At 52.9% G+C, this 27100-nt stretch overlaps 1 protein-coding gene across 3 annotated transcripts in view; it reads left to right on the top strand.

Annotated features, from left to right (window-relative positions):
* The window catches only part of DNAJC5 (DnaJ heat shock protein family (Hsp40) member C5), a 35948-nt gene extending 14023 nt beyond the window's left edge, over positions 1-21925 (top strand). The window contains exons 1-6 of one of the 3 annotated variants that reach the window (XR_006410049.3): positions 4491-5005; positions 15200-15317; positions 16032-16245; positions 16944-17115; positions 17197-17270; positions 17561-17647. Coding sequence is in view for 2 of the 3 variants with exons in the window: in XM_057312410.1 (XP_057168393.1) it covers positions 15211-15317; positions 16032-16245; positions 16944-17115; positions 17561-17664 (597 nt within the window). In the remaining variant the exon portion in view is untranslated. Of the gene's footprint in view, positions 1-4490; positions 5006-15199; positions 15318-16031; positions 16246-16943; positions 17116-17196; positions 17271-17560 lie in introns of those variants that run through there. The other 2 variants (XM_026503936.4, XM_057312410.1) reach the window with 2 other exon arrangements.
* The last annotated feature ends 5175 nt before the right edge of the window (positions 21926-27100 follow it).

Raw genomic sequence — 27100 nt, 5'->3', positions numbered from 1 at the left:
TGCTTGCTGAGACCACATCTGGGAATACAGGAGTCCAAATACTCAGCTCTTTTCCCTAAAGGTCTCTAAATCTTCTAAGAGAAGACTTAGACGGGACCTGTGAGGATGGGGATTTTTGTCTCTTTTGTTTATTTTGTTCACTGGTTAATCTCCAGCTTTAAGAACAGAGCGTGGCATGCAGCGGGTGCTCTGTGAACATCAGTTGAACAAATGAACAACACAGACACACGCTCAAGGCCCAGGATGGCTCCCCAGGACGCGATAGGGCTCTGCTGTTTGTGCTGGGAGCAGTGGCCAGGAAAGGGTTCCCCGAGCCAGGGGTGTCGCTGCAGGGCTCTGGAGTCCAAGGAGGAGCTTCCCACGTGGAAGAAACCAGGGCATCGTTTTAGGAGAGCCCAGGCGTTCATGTGTGACAGTACTGTGTCTGCCTAGGAGCAAGTGGTCATTCCAGTCTTGCCCCGAGGCCCAATGGACACGGTGGTGGGAAGATGCTGGTGGTGCGCAGGGCCCATGTCCAAAACGGCCTCAAAGGGCAGGCAGGGAAGCTGGGATTTGGTGCTGCAGTCTGTGGGGTGTCTGAGAAAGACCCGAGAGACGTGGTGAGAGCAGAGCTGTGTGCCACAGACGCACCCTTGCAGCAGGGAGGACAGACTGAGGAGGACAAACCATGTGTCTTCCGGAAAACCCTCCCTCTTACCAGGTTTCTGCCTTTTGTGCCTGGCGATCTCTGACCACCTTAGAGCTCTTTGTTCCCCGCTTGTGTGCACGTGCCTTCTTGTCTGCCCAGCCGTTGTGTTCCTTCTAGCAGCACAAACCAGGGTGCACTACAGGGTGCAGAATGTGCCCCTTTGTTTGTTTTTAAAGACATAATGTTACTAAAGAAGGTCCAGTCCAGAGGGTGTGGTTTAACCTCCCTGGAGTGAAGACTGGGAACACACCTCTGACAGCAGTGCTTCAGTTCCAGCAGGTGCAGTTCAGGCAGGCGTGGCCGCTCACCAGGCCTTGAGTGTGGGTCTCAGAGACGCCTGGAGATGAGTAAGATGCTTCAGACAGCAGGTGGCGAGTTGCCACATCATCACCCCAAGGAGACATAAAGACATCTGAAAGGGCTGAGCCCAGTGAGCACTGCTCACCCAATCAGACTGCATCTCAGGGCTGGCCACGCTTCCCTGCTCCCGGCGTCGGGTGTGGGGCTGCCTGCCCATGGCACCAGGGGCTGGGGGGACTGAAGGAAATGAGAGGGAAGCAGAGGACGTGTGGCAAGAAACTGGCAGCCCACACTGGGGGTAGAAGCGTGAGCAGCTGCAAACGAGGGTTCTTTCTTCAGTTTGTAGGGTGTAGGGTCACGTGTTTAAGGTGATCTGTTTCCTGTGCTGGAAAAGTGTCTGTTTCTTCTAATCACTGAGGTATACCTGCTCGTTAAAGAAAAGACAATAGGGGCGCCTGGGTAGCGCGGTTGTTAGGCGTCTGCCTTCGGCTCGGTGTGGTCCCGGCATTCCGGGATCGAGTCCCACATCGGGCTCCTCCGCTGGGAGGCTGCTTCTTCCTCTCCCACTCCCCCTGCTTGTGTTCCCTCTCTCGCTGGCTGTCTCTATCTCTGTCGAATAAATAAATAAATAACCTTAAAAAAAAAAAAGACGGACGATAAAGTATTAAGACAATAACTTTTTTCAAAAGTTGAATTTAGTGATTAAAAAACCGCACAAAACTTCATTATTTCTTTCTCTCCTTTACTGTTCTCTCTCCTATGGCCTTCCACAACCTTTCTGTTTGCCCATAGCTTTCTGATGCATTTCCTGATATCACATACATTAAGGATGAAATAAGGTCCTTCCATTTACAGTTTGTCTTTTAGTTACAAGTCTTTCCCCCTGAGCATGGAGCTTTCGAGGGTGCATGCAGCCTGGCAATGGTTAGTTTCTAATTAGAACACGAACTTTTGAAATGTGTGTGTAGTGTAGAAATTTAATAGTTTTTATGCTTAGAAAGCATCTGTTTCATCTTCTGACTCAAAATACAAAATACCCATTTGAGTAATATTCACGGCAGCTACTTTTCTCGTTAAAGGGCCAGACAGTAAGTATTTTTAGGGTTTGTGGTTGAGAGCAGCCGTAGACGTAACAGAACGAAATGGATGTGGCTGTGTCCAAATGAGAGTTTGTAGAAATAGGCAGCCGATTCTAGGTGATTGGAGAATTTTATGTTCCGTTCGATTTTCTTATAGTATCTAATTTGCTTTGAGAACAAATAACCTTAATTACAGATTGCTTTTTAAATGCAGGTAAAATTGACATACAGTTAAATGCACGGATCTTAGCAAATTCCAGTGAGTTTTGGTGTATCACACACTTGTGGAATCACTGCCCCAGTTTAAGTTGGAGTGTCTCCGTCATCCTGGAAGGTTCCCCTCACTGCCCTCAAACAAGCACCTTTCTGGTTTGTATCACAATAGATTGTCCTGTTTTTAATCTTTTAATAAATAGAATCATTTGGGGTCTAGCTTGTTTGTCTTACATAAAGTGTCTGAGGGTTTTGTTGCTGTGTCAGTATGTTACCCTTTGTTTATTGGTGAGTAGTGTCCTTTGTTGCTGGCTGTGTTGACCGCTCTTTGTAGAGCCTCCGTTGTAACCCTTCATGTTCAGGGGAGGGACCCTGAAGGCCTCCAGGTGCACCCCTCCCTGCCCCTGCTGTCCTCGGACGCATACGTGTCCTGTGTGTTACTTCTTACATTATAAACCCTATGAGCCAATGTTGATAACTTTCGCTTTCACCAATTCTATGTATTTTCTTAAAGCAAGAAGGAAGAAATTGTCCTGGACCTTCATTCCCTGCAGCCCCAGTAACTCTTCGGCATTTATTTTAATTTAGGTCTTCTTCATGTGTTCTTTTAGTCTCTGTTTTTCTAAAAATGTCTTTATTTCACCTTTGTTTCTGAGGGAAGTTTTTGCTGCAAATAGAATTCTGGTTTGACGGGTTTTTTATCTCAGCACTTTAGAGATGTGCTCCACTGCCTTCTGGTTTCCGTGATTTCTGATGAGAAGCATGTAATTCAGAGGATTGCTCCCTATGTGATAATGTCAGTTTCCTCTGTTTACAAGATTTCCTCCCGATCTTCGGTTTTTAGTGGTTTGATTATGATGTGCCCAGGCATGGTTTTCTTCGTATTAATTTTATACCTTATGGCCAGAATAATCCTGTAACATAAACAAGCTGCTTCTGTTGCCTGTCCCCATAAAACTGCATTCTTGGGGAACCGTGCTCACTCTGATGTCGGGTGTCCTCCTTCACTGAACTCAATCCCCGCTCTCGGATTGTATCTCCTGTTCATCGCGGTGTTCCCAATGCCTGGCATAGGGGAGGACTCAGTAAATATTTTCAAATAAGTGATCATGGAGGATGATAAATGCCACATGAGCCAGACTTGTGTCTTGTGAACGAAATCACAGTCATTGATGCCCCAGCAGGGCACATGGAAGCAGTCTTTATCCCTTAGGTAGGGTAATGCCCTGTCCTTGTGCCACCATATGTAAATATCGGTAGTAATGGGAGATAGACGGGTAGGGCATCTTTGAGAACACATATGTATTTGATGGAGTCAGTGGACTTTCCTCTTAGGATTGGAGAAATGTGCAAAATAGGGTATCTTGTTTCTGTGTTCTTTGATATGAAATATTATAAGAATAGTTGTTCCGTATTACATGGTCTTTTAAATTTAATTAAATTTCCAGTTGGAAAAAACCCGTAGAATATGTTGTTGTTTTGTGATTGGAGGACCATGCATGAGCTGTGATGGTCTCCAGTGGAATGTTGTTTGAAGTACCCATCCTCTGCCCATCTGGTGTCTGTCTAGTGCCTTGGATATGCCAAGCAGTGTGTTGGGGAGCCTGGGAGACCAGGTCAGTGAAGCAGCAGGTCACGGTTCTCCTGGCTGAGGGTGCTGTGCTCCCTGGGGGTCCTCAGGTGTAGCCACCACGGCATCTCTTTGCAGCATTTGTTTTATGACTTTGTGATTTGTCTTCTGGTTTAAATTCTCCCATTTGTTGTGCTACCTCTCCAGTTTCATTGCCAGAGAAAATAGCAAATAAATCATTAACTGAAGTAAGAAGAATGAACTGATGAGGGATGACGTTGGCTTCTCTTAGATGGTTTCTATTGAAAGTGCCTTCACCTTGGAGCTCCTGGGTGGCTCAGTGGGTTAAGCATTGGATTCCTGATTTCGTCTCAGGTCATGATCTCAGGGTTTGGATCCAGCCCAGCATCTCGGGCTCTGTGCTTGCGTGTGTGTGGGAGGGGAATCTGCTTCTCTCCTTCTCCCTCTCTCTCCGCCCCTCCCCCCCAACCCCGGCTCCCCTGCGCACACATTCTCTCTCTCTCTCAAATAAATAAATCTTTAAAAACACAACAACAAAACTGTTCAAAGAAAAAAATGCCTTCACCTCTCACACATCTTTTCCAGTCATTTTTATGTGAACAAGAGGGCACCCTTGCTAGTGTCTGCCCTCTAATTGCTTCATGTTGCAATGGATTTCTTCGAATCATTCTGTCTTCATTGAAAATGTATATTCAGAACATTTCTTCTTTAACTTACCTGGAGGGTGTCTCTATCTTTGTTTTGTATTTGTACAGAGTTAATTTTGAGGAATAAAGAAAGTGTCATAGTAACTAGCCCTACGCTTGCTCACGGCCTGTAAACATAAGGGACCCTCTGCAAAGACCCAACTTCCTTAAATAATTCACAAGAGAGTCATTACTTGACCTCTGGGGCAGGGGTCGCACCTGCTTCGTAATTAAGTCAGATTTTATTGCAGCACCGCTGTGCCCATTCTTTTACACACTGTGCTTTCCTGCTTCAGAGGCAGAGCAAGAAACTGGGGACCCAGCCGTGGAGACCGTCTGGCCCACAAGACTGAAATATTTACTATCTTGCCCTTTAAAAAAAAGCTTGCCGACATCTGCTCTAGAGTAAACCACCCTTGGAAGAATAACACCACAGTAACCCTCAGAGGTAAGGGCTGTGCTGACTTCTGCTGTACCCAGACCCCCCCGTCTGGTGTATAAGTACTTGGGTTTGATACAGTTAAATTAGGCCTGCTGTCATTTCATTAAAATATAAAGGAGGTTAGTTTTTAACTCTCAGGTTTTTTTGTGATGTCAGAAAACTGCAAATGATTTGAAATTGTGTTGGGAGGGAGTCAATCTTACGAGGTTTGCTGGTTCTTGAAAAAATTTGGGATCGACTAGACTCTGGTTGACTGGACCCTACATCTTGGTCCCTTCGACTGGCTGTGGCCAGAACAGATGGACTCACCCACAAAAGAACAACTTTCTCTTGAGCTCTGATGAGAAGGGGCTCTGTAGCAGCTGTTGGAGACTCACTGGTTGCAAGAGGGAAGTTAGCCAGTGGGGATGAGCTCCAGACCCCTGGTTAAAGCGGCCTTGTTGGCTCTGTAGACTGGGGTTCTCAGTATCCCTGACAGCCCAACACGCTGGAAGTGCTTCGTAAAGCTGTCCTGGAAGTGACTCATGACAGGAACCTTCTAGGAAGGGCAGTCGTGTGTCTGGAAGAGGTCTTGTGGCGACTCATCTTCTTAGAATGACAACTTTGTAGATTTTATAAAAATGATACGGAACTTTATAAGAAGTTCAAACAATACACAAAAGCATAGAGAAGTGCATGGTAAAAGAAAAAAATCAAGTCATGGTATAGAAGTGGATGTTTTACAAGAAAATGTGTCAACCCCTCGTCCCTAGTTTTTCCCAGAAACAGCCAGATACTTACCTTCCAAAGATATTCGCATAGTCTTTGAAGTAGAAGCATTTGTTTCACTTTTCTCTGAATTTGGCATACCGAAGAATCAAGGAGACGCGAATGAAATTGCTGCCCCCTCAGGACCTGCAGACCCGCCCCCACCCCTAACAAGGGAGGCCATGGGTGGCGTCAGGCTTCCTGCGGACGGTGCGCGTAGGACTCCTACACTCTCTCCCCACTTGTGTCCTGACCTGCTTGCTGTGGGTCTGCAGTGTTTATATTCATCAGACTTGTGACCACAGCTCCCAGTGCTCTTCAGTCTTCTTGGATTTCTGTGGCCTCAGCACCTGCCCACGGACCCGTTACCCCTGGTTTCATTCTTGACTGCTGCCTTTCAGTTTATGTCTTCGCTGGCTGGGTGTTTCAACAGATCGTTTTTTTCTAGAAGCTCCTTGTTCCATAAGTTCTCGTGTCCGTGTGCATATTGGTCTGTGCCTCCATCTGCGGAGACCTTGCCTGATTAGAACGCTACTGGGTCAGAAATGCTAACGTTCTGTGCTGCTCGAGTAGTGAGGGAGAAAGCCGCCAGTCACAAGTGACTCCGGATGCTTTATAACTTCGTTTTTAACCTCTGGGTTTGAGGAGATACGATTTTTTTTTTTAAGATTTTATTTATTTATTCATGAGAGATAGAGAGGGAGAACTAAGACTCCCTGAAGCAGGGAGCCCGATGCGGGACTCGATCCCAGGACCCTGGGATCATGACCTGAGCCAAAGACAGACACTATTTGAGCCACCCAGGTGCCTCAGATATGGCTTTTTATTAAGCAAAACCTTATTAAGATAAGGTTTTTTATTAGCCTTTAAAAAACTTTGGATATTGGGGCACCTGGGTGGCTCAGTCGATTAAGCGTTTTTTGGCTCAGGTCATGATCTTGGGGGCCTGGGATCAAATCTCACATGGGGCTCCTTGCTCAGCTGGGACTCTGCTGCTCCCTCTGCTGCTGCTCCCCTGCTTGTGTGCGCACTCTCTCTCTCTAAAGTAAATAAATAAAATCTTTAAAAAAAAAAACGGAACTTTGGATATAGTTACTGGCAATCCATTGAAACTAAGAAAATTGATTCTAAATTAATTCTGTTGGTTTTTCTTAGGGTGGTTCTATCTGAGACTGGGAAATGCTTGACATTCAGTGCAGTAACATCTGTGAAATCTGGCGTACTACTGACTTTTAAGTAGTACTGGTGATTCATGATTTAAAATGTGGCAGTTGCACAGGGTGAAATTTTCTCTTTAGTCAAATTAAGTAGCTGACTACCGTTCGATGTCGTAACCATGCAAGCATATCTCAGATATGGCGGGCTTGGTTCCAGGAAGACTGCAGTAAAGCAAGTATCCCAATAGAGTGAGTCAAATGAATTTTTGGTTTCCCAGTGCATATAAAAATTATGTTTATGCTATACTGTTGTCTGGTAAGTCCGGAATAGCATTATGTGTAAAAAATATATATATACATACCTTAATTTAAAAATATTTTATTGCTAAAACAAAATGCTAACCATCATCTGAGCTTTTGAGTCAGAATCACTGATCCCAGATCAGCACGACAAACATACTAACAATGGAAACGTTTGAAATATTGCAAGAGGTGCCTGAGTGTGACGCAGAGACACAAAGTGAGTAAATGCCGTCGGAAAAGGGACTAGTGTGACACAAGGTTGCCAAGAGTCTTCAGTTTGTTGAAATAAAATAAAAGCATTATCTGGAAGGTAAGTATGAAGAGGTAGGACTGTAGTTGATTATTTTTACAGAACAGACAGAAAAGTATTAGTTACTGATGTTCTTCCGTGGATGGGGTCTAGAAGCCAGCTCTTCAGTAGACATTGGGTAACTGAGAATAAACACAAAGAAAGTACTTAGGGTAGTGATTTGACAGTGCTATGGTACTTACGTCGAGGACGAGCTGGAGAAGATACTTAGACCCGGACAGTTGGCTACAACGTCAGTAAAGACGCCTGCTTCTGACTGAGGGTTTCTTGGTCCACAGATGAAGAAGGAGACTCAGAGCACTGTGGGGCCTTGCCCCAGGTCACACAGCTGGAAACTTTCAGAGCTGGGCTTAGAGCCCTCACTTCCTGATTCCAAAACCCGTGATCTCGCTCTCTTGGATGGCAGTGAGACTTACTTTATTATCTGCCTCCAGCAACACCATCGTCCCTTAGGTTAGGGGCAGGGTGGTTTACCTGGTGTCTCTAGGCCAGAGGGCGATGCCCTTGGGTTTGGGTTCAAATCCTGACGTCACCTCTGTGCTCCCATCTCTGCATCTGTGATAACGACTGTCATAGAACCTGCCTGCTGAGGGGAGGGGAAGCCTGAGCCCCATGGACTGCCACACTCGAGGAACCCAGTCGGGTGGTCTTGGTGGGCTGTGGCGTGGAGGGCACCGGCCCATGCTGGCTCTCCAGTCTTGCACCCTCCTCCTTTCCGTTGTGAGCGTTAACCTTTGCGTTGTGTTGTCTTTGGGCACGGAGAGAGAAGTGGAACCCTGCCTCCTGTAGGCGTGTGGAGGGGCTGGTCTTGTGTCTCCTGCCTTCATTTCTTTTTTTTTTTTTTTTTTTTAAGATTTTATTTATTTATTAGAGAGCGCACAAGCAGGGGGAGCAGAGGGAGAGGGAGAAGCAGACTCCCCGCTGAGCAGGGAGCCCAGTGCAGGACTTGATCCCAGGACTCTGGGATCGTGACCTCAGCTGAAGGCAGACGCTTGACCGACTGAGCCCCCCACCCCCCCCCACCCCTGTCTTGATTTCTTGTGCCACAGGCCCAGACGACACCAGTCTTTTTATCCCAGGTTTCCCTCTTTCCTCACCTCCTTCCTCATTCTGTTGAAGTATCCTCAGTTTTATTTTAGAAGGCAGAAGCACTGCTTTTCCCAGACTCCTGACCTTGCACTTGGTTGGTAATAGAATTCTAGGCTGAAAATCTTGTCATCTAGACTATGAAACTTTCTGTGTTGGGAAGTTCTCAGTCTTGACCAGGATGTTTAAGTGCCGCCCTGGTACTTGATGGCACTTTTCAGTTTGCACACTTGTGTTTTCTTTCAGCTCTGGTTTTGTTTTGTTTTGTTTTTAATGGACTTTTTCCTCTTGTTTGTCTGTATTCCCTACCTTTTACATTCCTGCTAGGCCAGTTTTCCTCTTATCTTCTCTGTGCTGGTTCTCTCCGAGCTCCTTCCTGAACTGTCACTTCTCTCGGCCTGGTGGCTTCCCCCACTTGGTCGTGTCGCCCTCCCGTGCTTACGTCACACTTTCCTGCTCAGACAGTGATTTCTGATCGTTCTGTTCTGTGCTCGCTCTCCTTCACAGTTTGCTTTTTGTCCACGGTTTCTTTTAATTTTATAGAAATAGTAGCCTTCAGCCTCTTGCCATTTGGGGCACCTGGGTGGCTCAGTTAGTGAAGCGTCTGCCTTTGGCTCAGGAGTCCTGCATCGGGCTCCCTGCTCTGCAGGGAGCCTGCTTTTCCCTCTGCCGCTCTCCCCCTGCTTGTGCACGCTCTCTCTCTGACAAATAAAATCTTTTAAAAAAACAAAAACAAAAACCTTACAATTTTTCCTTTGGGGTCATCAGCTCTTCTTTTGTACTTTGTTTCCTACTTGATAAACTTTTTTTTTTTTAAGATTTTATTTATTTATTTGACGGAGAGAGAGAGAACAAGCAGGGGTAATGGCAAGCAGAGGGAGAAGCAGACTCCCGCTGACCAAGGAGCTTGATGAGGGACTCGATCCCAGGACCCTGGGATCATGACCTGGGATGAAGGCAGCTGATTAACCAACTGAGCCACCCAGGCGCCCCAAGACTTTTTTTTTTTTTTTAGCAGCATTAGGGTTACATAAAAATTGGACAGAACTTATAGAGAATTCTCATGTATTCCCTTCCCTTCCACCATCCCCACGGTTTTCCGTTTCCCCCCCATAGCTTGTATTAGAGTGGTGCATTGTTAAAACTGTTGATCCAGTATGAATACATTTTTTTAAAGGTTTTGTTTATTCATTAGAGACAGAGAGAAACAGAGCATGAGCAGGGGAGTGGCAGACAGAGGGAGAAGCAGGCTCCCCGCTGAGCAGGAAGCCTGACAGGGAACTTGACCCCAGGACCCCGGGACCATGACCCAAGCCAAAGGCAGACGCTCAACTGACTGAGCCCCCCAGGCACCCAGGATTGATACATTATTAACCAAAGTCCACAGTTTACCTTAGCAGTCACTCTCCGTGTTGCACATTCTGTGGGATTTTGAGAAACATAATCACATGTATCTGCCACCGTAGTGTCCCAGAGGGTAGTTCATCCCCTCACAATCCCCTCTGCTCCTCCTCTTAATCCCTCCCTCCTCCAGCCTCTGGCCCCACCACTCCCTTTACTGTCCCTGGAGTTCTGCCTTCTCCAGAATGTCATAGAGCTGGGGTCACAGTGTGCAGCCTTTCCACGGCTCAGTAGCTCATTTCTTTCCAGCACTGAAGAATAGCCGCTGTGAGCCACTGTGAGCACTGAAGGACATCGTAGTTGCTGCTGAGTTTTGGTAATTATGAACACATTGACTTATTTTTAAGTAGTGTAGTCTGCGGTCACAGTAATAGATCATCAAATCAGTATTGAATTTAGGAATTAAGTCCATCCCCTCATTTTTCACATGGTTGACTTCGGGGCAGTATCTGCATGTGTGTGACGGGGTGGGTGCTGCAGGAGGCCTGTCGTGCTCCCTTCACAGAAGCAGACATAATGCGGAGATCGGAAGCCCTTTTTTAGGGGCATCACTGTATTTCCTGGAAAGGTGGTTTGTTTATTATTTTTCTGTTAACCTTAAGCAGCAGGAAATAGAATTTAGCTAGTTGCAACTTGTGGCAATGTGTCTTTTTGGAGAACCAGAGGGCAGACACACCTTTAGTATGATTGATTGCTGAACTTGAAGTCAGCTGTGGCTTCTGGACCTGCTTCTCTGACTAATGCACGTCTGGGTTTCCCTTTGATCTTCTGGGAGGTGAAGGAATTGGGCTAGGACCTCACACCTCAGGTCTCTTTTCCCACTGCTTGCTTGCTTCTGGCTTTGCTAGATCTACCCTTTGTTGCTGGTAACAGTATGCTGTGTCATCTCTAGTTAAAGCTTCTTTTAATGGTCTAAACCAACCAGGTGACTTGAATTAGTCTAGTAATGAGCTGTTAATTGCAATTTTAATTAAGATGATTATAAATTCACACATAGTTGTAAGAAATCACCACACTTGACCTGGTTTTCCAATGGTGACATTTTGCCAAACCGTAGTTTACTACCCTAACCAGGATAGTGATGTTGATACAGTCTACCAGTCTTACTCAGATCTCCCCATCTTTACTGGTGCTTACTCGTGTGCTCGTGGTGACGTCTGTGTGGCGTTAGTAACCAGTGCGGTCCACCGCTGGACGCAAGATACTGGAATTCTCAGGACACAGGCCACCCCGTCCCACTCACCTCCCATCCTTGACCCCTGGCAACCAGCAATCTGTCTTCTGTTTTTAAAATTGTATCATTTCCAAAATCCCGTCATACAGTATGTAACCTTTTGGGATTGGCTTTTATCTGCTTGGTGCAGTTCCCTGCAGGTTAGTCCCAGTTACACGTCAGTGCTGGTTTTGCTCTGGCTTGTGAGTAGTATTACATTGTGCACGTCTGTACTGCGGTTCAAGGACATCTGCACTGACCCTAGTTTGGGGCGGATACAAATAAAGCTGCTATGAATGTCCTGTGTAGGTTTTTATGTGAATCGGTGTTTCCTTTTCTTTTGGATAAATCAGCCGGGAGCGGACATGCTGGGTCCTGCGGCAGGGGTGTGCCAGGTAGTTTTCCAGAGTCGCCTTGACCCTTGGAACCCGCCTCTCCTCTGCCCTCCACTTTCGGGCAACCTTGTATAGACGACTTTGCATTTGCTGGAGTTTCACATCTGGGACCCCTGCATTCTCTTTTAGGTCTAGCCCCTTTCACTCAGCAGCATGCTTGAAGCGTCGTCCACGGTGTGTGCGTGCCATGGTGGCTCATGCCCTTCCTGCGGACCAGTGGTCCACTCTGCAGGGAGACCCCTTTCTGTTTATCTATTCACCTGGCGATGGACATTTGGGTTGTTTCCAGATGTTGGCTGTTGTGAGTAAAGCCGCTGTGAACGTGAGTGTGTGCGTGTTTGTGTAGACACGTATTTCCAGCTCATGCAGGTAAACACTGTACTTCGCAGAGGAGCTGCTGGGTCGTATGGTGAGTGTATGTTTTCTAAAGGGTTGTACCGTGTCCCATTTTCAGTGTTAAGGAGAGTTCATGCTGCTCACACCCTTGCTAACACTTGGTATATGGCCCATCTCTTCAGTACAAGCCGTTCTGGTAGGTACGTGGCAGTACCTCGTTTTATCCTGCATCTCGACTAATGACGAACATCTTTGTATGTACTGTTGACCCTCTGTTACTGTGGCTATATGTGCCTTTTGTACTGCCACACAAATTTCGAAATCGTTTTCTCAATTTCTGCAAAAAAGCCTGCTGGGCTTAAAGTTGAGACTGTGTCGAACGTACATCAGCCTGGGAGATCGACAGTCTCGGCCTTCTAACCCACGAGCGCGGTAAAGCCCCGCTTTTCAAGGTCTTCTGTTTCCCTTGGCAATGTGCAGCTCCCAGTGTAGGGTCTTGTATGTCTTCTGTTAAATGTTATTCCTCAGGAATTCATGGGTTTGGATGCTGCTGTAAATGAAACCTGTATGTGATAATATTTTCCAGTTGTTTACTGCTCTCAAAAATATAGTTGTTTTAAACATTTATATCCTGTGACCTTGCTCAATTCACTTATTAGTTGTAGTTGGTTTTTTGTTTAGTTGTTTTTGTTTGTTTTTTTGTCAATCCCTTAGGATTTTCTGTATAAACAACCAAGTCATCTGTGAATAGGGACGGTTTAATGTCTTTTTGATTTTTTTTTTCTGTTGCAGTGTTCAGGGTCCTAGAACTGGTGAGAGCAAGCATCCCTGTCACGTTCTGATTTAAGGGAAAACCGGTATTTCACTACTAAGCATATCAGCTGTAGGTTTTTGGTTCGAGGTCCTTTATCAGACCGAGGAAGTTCCCTTCTGTTCCCAATATACTGAGAATTTTTTAAATCATGAACTAGTGTTGGACTCGCTGCGTGCTTTGACGAGTCTTTGAGGTCATCATGTGGGCTATCTCATTTGTTCTATAATATCTGGACCACAGTGGTTTGTTTTGAAATGTTAAATCAGGCTTGCCTTCTTGGGATAATTTCTACTCAATTAGATTCAATTTGCTAATATTTTGTTAAGGATTTTTTTTTTTTTAAGATTTTATTTATTTATTTGACACAGAGAGAGACAGCCAGCGAGAGAGGGAACACAAGCAGGGGGAGTGGGAGAGGAAGAAGCAGGCTCCCAGCGGAGGAGCCTGATGTGGGGCTCGATCCCAGGACCCTGGGATCACGTCCTGAGCCGAAGGCAGACGCTTAATGACTGAGCCACCCAGGCGCCCCACATTTTGTTAAGGATTTTTATGTCTGTGTTTGTGACAGATTTTTTTGGTAATGTCTTCGTGACGTTGTGCGGGCCTTCAAAAACAGGAAAAGTTCCCTCCTTCTCTGTTTTTGAAAAAGTTTGTCTAAGATGGATGTCTTTCTTCCTTGGATATTTGGTAGAAAAATCATCAAGGCCTGGAACTTTGTTTGTGGGAATGTTTTCAATTACAGATTCGGTTGTATTAATGCATTTAGGACTATTCAGATTTTCTAGTTCATCCTGTGTTAATTTGGGTAAATTGTATTTTTCAAGATATTTATCTGTTTCATCTAATTTCGTGGCATAAAGTTGTCCATAATTTTCTCTATCATCTTTTTTGTGCCTGTAGGGGTCCGTAGTGATGACCCCTCTTTTTTTCCTTCCCCGTGTCACTGATTTCTGTTCTTTTTTTTCCTTTGGTCAGCTGTTGATCAATTCCGTTGTTGTTTTCAAAGAGCCAGCTTTTGGTTTTGTTAAATTTCTCTATCATTTATCTGTTTTTTATTTTGTGATTTCTGCTCTTTATTATTTCCTTCCTTCCTTCCATTTCCTTTGGGTCTGTCCTGCTGCTTCCTGTGTTATGAACTTGAATCTTAGGTCTTGGCTAATTTGTTATATTTTATTATTCAATTCAAAATAACTTTTCTTGTGATTTCTTCTTTGAGTTATACGTTATTTTAGCAGCGTGTTGGATGATGTTAAATACTTGAGGTTTTTGAAACGCCTGGGTGGCTCATTCGGTGACTTTAGCTCAGGTCATGATCTCAGGGTCCTGAGATCGAGTTCCGCATCAGGTTCTGTGCTCCGGAGGGAGTCTGCTTCTCTCTCTCCCTCTGCCCCTCCCCCAGCCCATGCTCTCTCTCTCTCTCTCTCTCTCTCTCTCTCAAATAAATAAAATCTAAAAAAAAAAAAAAAAACCACCCAAAAAACAGGGGCACCTGTGTGGCCCAGTTGTTAAGTGTCTGCCTTCGGCTCAGGTCATGATCCCAGGGTCCTGGAATCAAGCCCTCCATCAGGCTCCCTGCTCAGCGGGAAGCCTGCTTCTCCCTCTCCCACTCCCCCTGCTTGTGTTCCCTCTCTTGCTGTCTCTCTCTGTCAAATAAATAAATAAAATCTTAAAACCAAACACATTCTATTAAAAAAATACTTGAGGTTTTCTTAGGTATCTTACTGTTGGGTTTCTAACTTATTCTGCTAAAGTCGGGGAGCACACTGTGCATGACTTCAGCCCATTAAATTTATTGAAATTTAAAGTCTAACACGTGGCATGTCTTGGTGATTTTTAAAAAAACTGTTCATGGGTGTTGGGTGTCCCATATGTATCAGTTAGGTCAGTGGTAGGTAGTGTTTTTCTTGTTTTGTTGTTGTCGTGTGTCCATTCTGTCTGTTCCGGGGGGGTGGGTGCTAAGATTTTTACAGCTGTGGCTTGTCCGTCTCTCATTCTCTCAGCACTTGGGTTACAGTGTTTTGAGGCTCTGTCTTTAAAGTGTGTAGTTGGGTCTTGAGTTTTTCTCCATTCTGACAACCTCTTCTTTTTATTCGACCTCTTAGTCTAAAGATCATTTCCCTTTTTCTTTTAGCTTTTTAGCTGCACTTCTTTGGATTTTTTATTTCGAGGCTGCTCTGGAGACGACAATAAGCACAGTTTTTAGTCTGCGTGCTAGGGCGGTGCTCTAGCACTCCGTGGGTGCGGTTGCAGACTGAGCCTCTGCTCCCCACACCCCTTCTGTTATAGTCGGATGTGTTGTCTGTGGCCCTCATGGCCCCCCCCCCCCAGTGCTGTTGTGACTGCTTGCCCAAAACAGTCGTATGGAATCAGGTCCTCCAGCTCCGCACGTGGAATCCTTATTGATACTTTTTGATGTTTTCTTCGTGTTTTTCTTGTAGATTAGCCTACCATGGCCGACCAGAGACAGCGCTCGCTCTCCACCTCTGGGGAATCACTCTACCATGTTCTGGGGCTGGACAAGAACGCAACCTCAGATGACATTAAAAAGTCCTATCGGTAGGAGGGCCTTGTACCTTGTGTGCTTTGATCTGCGTTTACCAGGACCCACTGCGGGTGTTTCCCGGCTGACTCCATACGTAACTGGGAACCCTTAGGTCCATCTTTGTGTGCGGACTGTGTTCCCTTATAGCTTAAAATTCTTGGCAACAAAAATGTAACACTTTGTAGACAGTACACACTGTCTGCCCTGGACCTGCCCGTTCCCCTCGGGTCTGAGCCTGCTCAGCAGATGGGCCTTTACTCCTTTCCACGGCTCCTCCCCGTAGCCTTCGGATGGAGCTGTCGACCCCTGCCCTTCAAGCCGCCCTCCTTCGTGTCCCTCCCCCTGTGTACTTCTCACACCAGGAGAGAAGAGGCCTCTTGCAGCCCTTGCTCATCACTGTATTTGGCAAAGCGTGCAGTTAGCCTGCGAGGACACTAGAGGTCAGCAGTAGGGTTTGCCTCTGAGCTGTTGAGAGAGGGGTGGGTTGCGGGCCGTGCCGCAGCCGCTGCCTCCCGGGTAGCCCTCGCGTGGGGGGGACTCACTCGTCAGGCCAGGTCAGAGCCAGGTTTGCCCCGAGACAGCTGCAGAGGGTTCTTCTGACTCCGACATTCTCGAACTCTGTGCAGAGTTGGGAAATGACATGTGATGGAGAAGTGCTTCCTGCACGGGGCCCTCCCTCTCACAGATGAATGTAGAATGAGGGACAAAGAAATGGTTTTGATTTGCAGGAAACTTGCCTTGAAATATCACCCTGACAAGAACCCTGATAACCCAGAGGCTGCAGACAAGTTTAAGGAGATCAACAACGCCCACGCCATCCTGACGGACGCCACAAAAAGAAACATCTACGACAAGTACGGCTCGCTGGGGCTCTACGTGGCCGAGCAGTTCGGGGAGGAGAACGTGAACACCTACTTCGTGCTCTCCAGTTGGTGGGCCAAGGTGAGGGGAGCAGGCGGCCCCGCACCAGCTCCGGGTGCCCCAGGAGAGCCTCCTGCCTGGTAGGGCTTTGGGTCTTCCAGGGTCAGGGCATTTGGTCCAAGTGCTCTGTGCTCCTGAGACACGGTTTCCAGGCGTATGGAAGCCTTTTCCCTCCTCGTGTGTCAGTGCGGGGCCCAGCCTCTGCCGCCGGCTGCACGTCGCTGGCTCGGTAGCCCGTGTGCAGCCAGCCCAGCACCGAGCCAGCCATGTCACTTTGCTCTCCTGAATCACTGTACGATCTTAAACAGATCGGAAGGGAGCTGTTCCATCATGTTGTGGGTAGATGTTTTTGTCATTATGAGGGAAGACTTGTTTGAAATCTGGCTCGAGACACTTTAGACGTATCATTTATTCTATTTTTGAACATTTACCCTTGTCCTCAGTTTACCCCAAGCACGTGTCGTCGCAGGCGCCGGGCGGCCGGTGTGCGCGGTGAACCCGGCAGCCCTCCCGCCTATGTCTGTAGTCCCTTTTCTTGGAGCGAGTGAGCTCTGTCCCTCTGTCTTCCTGCTCCCAGATCTGCAGAGGGTCTCTTGGCCCGACAGACCATCCCCCCCCACCCCCCGCTGCGGCCCCCTGGGAGCAGCCTTGGGCTGGGCGTGGGGTGGGGGGGTGGTCCTGGAAGCCCCGCGGCCAGCGCCCCTCTGCTCCCCGCGCAGGCCCTGTTCGTCGTGTGTGGGCTGCTGACCTGCTGCTACTGCTGCTGCTGTCTGTGCTGCTGCTTCAACTGCTGCTGTGGGCGCTGCAAGCCCCGGGCGCCCGCGGGCGAGGACGCCGACTTCTACGTGTCCCCCGAGGACCTGGAGGCGCAGCTGCAGTCCGATGAGCGGGGTGAGTGCTGGCCCAGGGCCACGCGGGCGCGGGGCGGGTCAGGGCGGGTCCTGAACCCTGTCGACCTGTCTTGTCAAACAGGAGGGCACTGACACTGTGCGGGAGTGTTTGTGGTGGCGGCTGGGACTGTTGAGGTGTGAACGTGGACACTTGAGGTAAAAGCAGACGCAGAGGGCCGTCCCTACCCGCGAACTGAAGCGGCCACAGTTCCGCGGGACCAAGCAGGTGGGGAGGGACCGAGGGCTGGTGGCGACCTGAGGAGACTGAGGAAGGTTGTGCCGGGGGAAGGTCCGCAGATAGCCTCTCCCCGCCGACCTCTGACCCCGGTGCAGCGGCCAGGCGACGGAGCATGGACGGTGTTGCTGGGGGCCACACGTGCGCTCCTGAGGCCTGATGGCACGGCCGCCGCCCTCACACGACGAGCATGTGTGTGCTTGCTTTGCAGAGGCCACAGACACGCCAATCGTCATACAGCCAGCGTCCGCCACAGAGACCACCCAGCTGACGGCCGACTCCCACCCCAGCTACCACACCGACGGGTTCAACTAAGTGCAGGAGCAGCCGCGGTAGAGGGCAGCGCGGCAGCCGGCCACTTCACCCTTAGAATCATGGACTGTAGTCACAGAGATGGGGAGGAGGGCAGCCGCCGGCCCACCGGGGCCCTTCCCACCTCTGTGCCCGCCCACCCGCCCGCCCCCACCACGTGAAGTGCGTCGCATGCAGTATTTAAAGCAGTTTAGCTACGGTCTTCTTCTTCTTTTTCTGTTTTCTCCTTTTTTAATAGCATGTATGGGGTTACGTTCCATGTCTGTCTGTGTTGTGGGCGTGCCACGGCGTGACCGCGTTACCAGACAGTGGAGCCGCCTCGGGGCTTTCAGTTCGCTGTGCCGACCGCGGCTGCGTGGTACCCCCCAGCCAGGCAGGCTGGGCTGGGAGGGGTGGCTCCTTTCCCCTGTGCTGGTGGGGGCCGGAAGCAGGTGCTGCCTGGCGGGAGCTCTGGATCTGATCCCCCCCCCCCCCGCCCCCATGCTTACCAGCTGCGTGGGCACAGGCAGAGGCTCTGGACGCATTGCTGGGAAGGAGCCGGTGTGTCCTCCCTTTGCCCGGTCCCGTCAACTTTTCCGTGGTGTTTGTGCGGGTCTGTTTACCTTGGTTGCTTGGCCTTGTGGCAGGGTTTTTTCCATGGGTAAGTTTGTTGTGGAAAGTGTGGGAGGCTCTGCTGACCCCAAGACCACGTTTTCTACCTGGGTGCAGTCTCGGTCTCCTTGTCACATGGTCCTTTGAGCGTGTTCCCTCGCCAGGCTGTGGGAGGTGTATCTTCCATGCTCCCACACTGTCTCCCGGCCACGAGCTGGATTGATGGGGCCACATTCCTCCACCTCCTCTCCCCTTTGGCCACCCTCTACATTCCTTCAGGCCCACCTGGCCTTGTGGTCCTTTCTGGACCTCTTAAGAACCACAAGCGGTAGCAGTGACCCGGTTTGTTGTTGTCAGAGGGGCCGACAGTCCAGGTTGCTGGTGGAGCATGGCTGAGCAGCCCTGGGAAGCACACGTGGGGAGCACAGCCCTCTTCTCTGTGCTTCCCAGAGCTCCTAGCCACCCCACTGCCCTTCACCTGTTCCCTTCAGTCACCGTCGATGGTTCAGGCAGAGCTAGAGACGCCAGGTCCCTGGAGGAAGGACCAGCCGGACCAAGGGCGCAGCCTGCTGCCCTTGGCTTGTGGGCCAGCAGCCTGACCGTGGAGCCCCCGCTCACTCACCGTTGTCTTGAGCAGCGCCTTCTGCGAGCTGTTGGAAGTCAGTCTTTCTTGTCTGTGTCCCAGAACTCGTGGGTGGTGCCCCTGCTGCCGGGGACAAGGAAACGGCTTACGATGTGCCTGTGCCGGCCCAGAGTTCACAGTGGCCTCCACACCCCCAGCAGCACTGGACGTGGTGTGGCTCCCTGCTGGACCCGCACTGGTCACTGGAGACCCGAGTGGTTTCTGAAGAACGAACCTGAGGGCTGCTGCTGAGTGTGTCCTGCGTGTCCGGCAGATGAAAAGCAAGGAGGACGATGTCGGCTCTGACGCGCACTGTTTCCAGCACCGCCTCTCCCCAGCCCGCCCGCCCGCTGGGCCTCGGCCCTTGTCTCCCACCCACAGCTCTGCCGAGAGCAGGTGCTTGTTGACCCGAGAGGGGCTGAAGGGACAGCAGTGTCCGTGCAGAACGTGGACAGGCTCCGAGCGCAGTGCTGGGTGTGGCCGGCTCTGGTGGAACGGCTCCCAGGTCCTTGGGCAGGTTTTTGGTTCCCCCCCTTTCGTTTTTGTTTTTGTTCATTAAAATGATCATGAACACATTCAGTGAGAGGGAAGATATGCACTATGCTCTTAAATTAGAAATAATTTGCTAAAATCAGACGTCATGAAAGATAAGAAGTTCGCTACGCCACCCTGGGAAGAGGTAAGAGCGCAGAGCCGTCTTCTGTACCAGCCCCAACAGCAGCAAGGACACAGCCTTTGTGACGTTTCTGAAAATAACTTTCGGAGCTGTTTTTCGCTGGCATGGCCAAGAACCAAGTTCAAAGCTTGGACTTCAGGTACCAAGGCTCCCCCTGCGGGGCCACTGCAGCTCTGTGGTCAGGAACCCTCAAGGCCCAGCACACGAGTGTGAGCGAGTCCTCGACGGGACCTTGACAGAAACAGGCTCCGCAGGGGACCAGGGTGTGGGGAGAGGGGCAGGTCTGGAAGGGTGTTGAACCCAGGCTCCTGTAGAATTTGTAAAAACGAAATAAATCATGACAGTGATGTTAACCCTTAAGATGGTGGTTGATTGCCTAAGGCCCAGGGACCCCAGGAACCAGACAGGCCCAGAACTCTCCCTGCCTGGCCCTGAAGGCATTTCCACCTGGTGACTCAGAAGCGGATCCCGTTCCGAAGTCGGCTGTGCTCCCTGTCAGCCCCAGTTGCATTTCCCTTTTTCTTGAGTGGTCTGTGTATTTCCCTGGTGAGCAGAGTTGCTGAGTGTGGAGGGGCGCCCTGTTCACTGGTCACGTGGGGGCGACCCTCTGCTTGGGGTCTCACTCTGGGGCTGCCCGGAGCCAGGGCCATGTGTGGCCAGGGAGTGCTGGGCCAATGCAGGCTGAAGCCCGTGCCATGTCGCAGAGTGCAGGGCTCGCCCCGGGAGGGCCCCAGAGCAGCCAGTGGCCAGCAGGAAGCATGGGAGGGCCCTGTGAGGTGGCTGCTGGTGGCTGCTGGCCTGTACATTTCTGTTCCAGCTCAGTGATGTGGTTGGTCTTCTCGTCTTCCCTTTGGCTTTCTTCTACTTTCAAACTGCTTTAGATATTACTGCTCAGTGTGTGTGAGCCTTCCTAGTTCCCCGGTCAGTGCCGCAGGGGAAGAAGCTGCAGTGTGCTGTGCTTAGAGCAGGTGGCCTTTCCACACTCTTGGCCACCCAGCGTGGCCACGGGGCTCCTGCTTGGGGAAAGGCCGTTTCGGGACTGTCGCCATGCGTTCTGAGTGCAGGTGGGCCGATCGGGTGAGCTTGTGCTGGAGGAGTGCCCACTGGTGCAACTGGCGGTCTGGGGAGATGCGCGGCCTCCCGGCACCCGGTCCTTGAGGTGAGACCGCCAGCAAGTGGGGTGGGCGCTGGCACGCAGGCAGAGCTCGGGGACCTGCCCCGTCCTTCCCTGGCTTTCAGCATATCCCACCAGAGGGATGGGTGTGAGGATGGAGAGAGCAGCTGATCTCATTGCTTTCTCAACATGCTGAGAGCTGAGCCCGTGTGACACAGGACCGCCCTGTTCTGGTTATTTTGGTTGTGAACCCTCCTGTGGAATCGGCAAAAGCTACATTCTTACTGTCCGTACGAGCACGGTTGGCAGTGTCCGTGCTGTAGGTGTGGGCAGTGCGTGTATCTCTGTGTGTACATATGTGTATATGTGTATATATCACGCAGCAGGTGTGACCGCTGCTACCCAGCGGCCACAGCGAGTACAAGAGAGTCGGCTCCAAAACGCCCTTGGGTTTCTTGGTGAGTCGGGTCGAGAACAGGGTCTCGGCAGCAAGCTCCTTTGCCGGGTGTACAGAAGTAAACAGCGGGCCGGTTGTGTGCCTGGGATCGGTGTGGACGGCCAGCGGGGGTGCCTGCGTGCACTGCGGTGGCCTCCTCCTGCCAGCGGCATCTTCTCCCGGGGAGGGTGCCAGGGCTACCGAGGGGTGACTGTCACAGGTGCCACACCCGTCCCTGGGGGCCCACCTGTCATGCTCACCTGACCCCCAGGTGAGTGCCCTTTTGCAACATCTAGGTGGCTGGAAACCCTTCCCTCCCTTGTCACATTAAAACCAATTTTCTGAGCATCAGATACAATCAGTGACAAAGGGCATTCTAAAGGGGGCTCTGTCCTGACCGCAGGTCTGCCTTGGGGGAGGGGTCCACTGGGAAGGAGCAGGGACCACACAACGCCATCCTCCAGGAAGGGGCTGGGCTCAGGGTCCTCCAGGCGGTACCTTCTGGTAGATTTTGTTTCCCTAGAAAATGGAACAATGTTTCAAGCTAAGTGAGGGGACGCAGTTTACACTGAAATATATATATTGTTTTAAAATACTAAATGCATATGCATGGCAAGCAACTGTCCGTGCGCTGGTTTCTGGTTTCGTCCTGTTGCTGGAATCCCACAGCGCTAGGTGGGTGTACCTCTGACCCCGACTCCCATGTGCACCCCTGAGGGCCCGGCTGGAGGGTTAGGGTGGTCCGCGGTGATCTCCGTCTCGTACGTCTGAATGTTGACCTTAAGATAAAGATAACTGTTGTAAAATAAATGTTTTCACTGCAAACCAGGCATGTGTCTCATCAGTGACCCCCGCAGAGTCCTTCTCTGGGGGAGTCGTGCATGGAGGGGCAGGGGTCTCATTCCCGCCTGCCTGGCCCAAGTGTGGACAAATGCCCCTGCGTGGTTCTGTTTTCACCTCCTTTGTCTAAATACCGCAAACGGAGTGAAGAAAGGGTCCTCTAAGCCCAGGGTGGCTTGGACTGTGGGTTCTGCAGCCCTCCCGGGCCATGCCCTTGCTTCCACTCTCCCTCCTGCCCACCTCGCTGACTGTCGTTAACGCCTCGGAACCACGCCCACCACCCACACCAAAGGGGCATCACCGGCTCTCGTCCTGTCACAACGTAAGACGGCCGGGCTGCAGGGGTCTGGCACAGCATGCTGGCCTGGGCCTGAGCCCTCGGCTGATAGCACAAGGTAGGTGAAGGGTGACAGCAGAGTCCCCTGGGGGGGTGGCCCTCACACCTGGGCTTGTCCCACTGCCTGCTCCACCCAGGGCATCAGTGTGGGCACACTCGGCCAGGATGCGACTGTCACGTCTGCCTGGGTCACACCCGTGCCAGCGGCGAGCCGGGGCTGCATCCGGGGCTGGGAGGGCCAGATGAGAGGGTGGTCATGACTCCCAGGGGTTCTGAGAGAGCGGAGTAGGGCCAGGTGGGGCACTCTGCGGGTCACAGCCTGGGGTTTCTGGCCCCACGGAAACCACTTCCAGGCCTCTCTTTTCTCTTCCCTGAGATAAATGTCTAGTTGGACTCTTGCAGGAAATGCCGTCTCTGCCTCAGGGCATGTGTGTCCCTGGAGGTTCTGCACGCATTGGGTGGGTGGGGTCCTGTCCGTAGGCGGGGCCTGACCTGAGACTTGGTCCCAGGGACCCTGGCCTCAGGTGGGGGGAGGCCACCCGGACTCAGGAGGCCCCGTGGGTGTGACCATGTGCCAACCCCAGGTGCCACCCTCTACACCCTTTCAGCAACAGTCCCTCTCATGCCTGGGATCCCCTGGGGTCAAGGTGCTGGGTCTTCTGCTCCCTCAACTGAACTCAGGGCAAGGCAGAAACTGTGAAAAAATAAAGCAGCATAAAAACACTAAGAATGATGCAACAGGCACCTTGAAAGCAACCCCTCATCTAGGACGCGGTGAAGTCTGTGACTTGGACTTTCCATGAAGGACAGAATGGCTGACGCTGAAGACCTTCGTGTCTCTCCCCCACCCGGTGTCCCCTCCAGCGGCCGCCACCAGCCTGTCGCCGTCCGCATCCAGATGTATTTCATTCCTGATTTCATTGATTTCTGAAGCTTTGCACTGTACTGGGCCGGGGTGAGTTTGGGTTCAGCCTGGGCTTTCCAGCAGCCGCCCGGCCGAGGTGCAGTCCATGCCCCAGGCGGGACAGCACACGTCCTGGGGCCGAAGGGCAGGTGCTTGCCGGCCCCGGTGGCTGAGGACACGGCTTTTCAGGTCTTAGCTGCTGACCAGAGCGGGCGGCGGAGGGGCGTCCCCGGGCACCATCGCCGGGCACGCGCGCCCCAGACCGCCCCCGGCGGCTGCGCTGCCCCAGCGGGAGGCCCGTCGCCGCCCCACCCAGACCTCCCGCGTTGTTCTCTGCGGGACTCTCACAGCGACTAGGAACGAGCGCCAAGCCTTAACGATGGGACCTCGCTCCTCCCCCCCGACCCAGGGCCGCGACACCTGTGCCCTGATCTAGGGGACCGCGGGCCACGGGCAGGGGGCTGGGTAGCACTTCGGGGAGATTCCCAGAGTCCGCGCCCCCGCGGCCAGTCTCGGAACTCCGGGCTCCTGACGGAGGTCGTGGTCGCCGTGTGCCGACGGGGGTCCTAGTGCGCGGCCCCCTCCCTCTCCCCACCGCCCGCGAGGAGCGCGACCAGGGAACCGCGGGCCACCGCGAGCCACGCGGGGCAGGTGTTGGGGCGCGGAAGGCGTGGACACCGAGAGAGCTGGGGGGCCTGCCCGCCGCCCGACCCCGTCACCATTTGCAACCACCTACGACAGAAACTGGAGGGGGCGTGCGGGGCGCAGCGGGGGCAGGGGTCTGGGGACCCAGGGCCCCAAGGCCATGCGCGGACTCCGTCTGGCTCCACACGGCCGCGGCAGCCACTCGACGAGAGCCCCTCGTGCAGCCCCGAGGGCCAGGGGCGCCGAGACCAGCGCGGGCAGGACGCGGGGGACGGGCCGCCGGGTCTGGAGGGGTCCCCAGCCCTGCGCCGGAGGGGAAGGCCCCGGCGGAAAGGACCCTCCAAGTCGCGGACACCAGGCTCTCTCCTGCTTCAGAGGGGCCCCCTGCTCCTACTCAGACCCTGCTCAGCACCCCAGCTCCCCCGCCCTCTGCGCACAACTCCGGGGGGTCTCCGAGGGCGCTCGCCCCCACGCGGGCCCTCTCCGTCCGGGCCCGGACACGTGGTGCCCGGGCGGGCCGGGTTGGGGTCGGGGCGCTCCCTCCGCGGCTCTGCCTGCTCCTTGACTGGGGGGCGCAGTGGGGGGCGCAGCGGGGGCGGGGAGGCCCGGGAGGGGCGGGGCCGGCGCTAGCTCCACCCCGGCCACGCGACGCCGGGGCGGTTCTTGGGCCCCCGCTGCAAGCGGGGTGGTGACCAGAGGAGTCCAAGCACCGGCGCCCCAAGCCAGGCCCACCCACCTGCAAGCCGACCCCGGATGTGCCGCTCCTGAAGTCGGTGTAGCTCCCACCCCAGCCCTTCCTCTGGCCCCAGCCTGTGGCCGTCAAGGAATGGGTCCCCGTGCGCCTCCGTGTGCGAATTACCCCCTTCTTGCTCTTCTAACCCAAGCCCATCCCACATCCACCCGCTCACCACTGCCCTTTGCACCTCTGAATCTCCTGCTCAGACCAGCCCCCAGCTCAACCTTGCTGAGCCTCGAAGTCCCCGGCTTCTGTGTGGTTTCCGGCCGCCTCCCGCCCTCTTCCAAGGATTCCCCCTGGAGCACTTGGGGCTCAGGAATGCAGGCAGGGCATCTTCCAGGATGCGTCCGACTCCGGGCGCCCGCTGAGGCCCCAGACCCTACTGAAGACAGCCTGCAGGACCTGCTCCACTCAGTGTGACAACCACATGTGCCCAGTGCTGGGTCTGGGGCCCCATCTCGCGGCAGCCCCCCCGCCCCCGTTTCCAGCTTCCCTTCCTGCCTCGTAGGATCCGTTGCTGGGGAAGGGGTAGCACCTCGCGGGCTGACAAACCTGAGATTGACCCTGGAGACACCATTCTCAGGCTGGACAGTCCTGGAGGCGCTGCCCAAGGACCGCGGCACGGCCCTCTGCAGGCCTATGTGTCATGGGCTTCTGGACTAGGGTACAGGGTGGGCTCCAGGTCTGCACCCCACCCACCTCTCCCCTACGGAGCCCTGAGGATGTGTCCAGGCTGTAGCTCCATCCCCCCAGCTCCCCTCAACTTCTCCCCCAGGTGCCTGCCCTGCCCTTCCCCCCAGCTTCTGCTGAGCCCCAGAGGAGCCCAGATGCCCAGAAAGGCAGCCCCAAGGCCACCTGGCTCCCAGCCCCCCGTCAGTCCGCCAGAGAGTTTCCTAGGGATGGGCTCGTCCACCCCTGGAGGGCGACGCCCTAGCCTTCTCCCCAGACTGGATCCCTTGATGTGTCCAGTAGCTGCGCTGAGTGTTACCCCAGGAGAGTCTTGGATCTCGGCTCTGGTCCTATCTCTGGGACTAGGAGGTTCCCAGGGGCTGGAGGGATTACCCCTTCCTTTCGCTGGTACCCTGAACACCCTCTCCCAGTACTGCTTGGAAAGTGACCCATTTCTACCACCGCCACAGGGGCCTGGCCGGAAACTGGCTCAGAAGTCCCCAGCCTATGGCCTAGCCTCCCCAAGTTGGATGAGCAGACCACAGCCTGAGGGGGCAGGTCCTCTGGTTCAGGCCTCCTGCCTCCCGATCCCGCCCTGGGCCCCCAGCTGTCCTCCCCCAGGGGCCGGTGGCTGAGTTGGGTGGGGGCAGCTGGGCCGTTTCCTTTCAGCTGCATCTGTGCACCGCGGCCCGTGAGATGCGTGTGCGTGTGTGGGTTGAGTTTATTCTCAGGGAGCTGGTCAGCCCCCAGCTGGAATAAGGGAGGCCTCCAAGGAATGATGACCTAGCCTCTCCCTGGCCTCTCCTTAACTGTTTGCCCTGTTCCTTATCTGGGAAGACCTGACTTGACAGAAAGACAACTTCCCAGCCTCAGGGCCCCCGCACCCCTCCTAAGCAGGGCCCGGCCGGGTTCCCAGCACACAACACAAGAATGACAGAGTGAGTGGGGGCTCTGGAACATGGGAGAGGGGTCCACTCACCAGCTTGGGCAGAAGTCCCTCCTGCTGACCTTTGGGCCCTGTGTTCATTCTCTGCCCCTGGTGTCTGGCCACCCCTTTGGACAAGCCTCCTGCCTTTATCTGCCTGCCCTTGGCCTGGCCCCCACCCAGTGACTTCCTGTCCCCGCCCCCACAACAAGCTTTTCCATGACATGGCCTTTGGGGAGGGCGGGGGACCAAGGAGACAAGGAGGGCAGGAAAGAGGCAAGACACAGGTCTGGACCACAGAGGGGTAGGGAGACTGGGGGTGCCAGTCTCGCTGCCCAGAGGTCTATATCACGCACACCCCACCCAGGCAGGCCTGCCACAGACAGGCTGTCTGGAGGCCGCCGGAGAAGCCTGCCTTCGTCCTGAAGCCCTGAAGCAATGAAGGCAGGGCTGGAGGTGGGTTTCTGCCCTGAATAGCACGGCTGGCCCGTGGATGCTGTGTGGCCATCTCCCCTGCAAGTGGGGCTTTTGCCAGTGGTGGGAACAACCTGTCACTCCCTCCTACAGCCGCCTACACACCGATTTCCGGTGGGTTCCCCGACAGTACAAACACGTGGGGGGGGGGCAGGGGCGGTGGGTGGCTGCAGAGGCCATCTCTTGAGACCCAGAGCCCTAGGTCCAGACCAGGGGCCCATCTGGCAGAGCCAGGAGCTGCGGCCCCCAGCTCTGCCCTCCTAAATCTGATACTGAGCCTGGACTCTAGGGAAAGCCTAGGGCAGGACCAGGAACGCCTGTTCTGCTGAGGATAAGGCGAGGTTCTGACCAGGCTCCTCGACTCCCTTCCTCTCCATGGGGGCCCTGCAGCCTGGGGACTGGGGCTACCCCTCAAGCCCAGGTCCCAGGCAGGACAGCACTCGCGTGCCCCCCAGCTAACCAGGCACGGC

This window comes from Ursus arctos, unplaced genomic scaffold (assembly GCF_023065955.2).
Source record: "Ursus arctos isolate Adak ecotype North America unplaced genomic scaffold, UrsArc2.0 scaffold_16, whole genome shotgun sequence".
NCBI lineage: Eukaryota > Metazoa > Chordata > Mammalia > Carnivora > Ursidae > Ursus > Ursus arctos.
The sequence above is the reverse complement of the archived record's forward strand: the minus strand, read 5'-3'. Positions and strand labels throughout refer to the sequence as shown.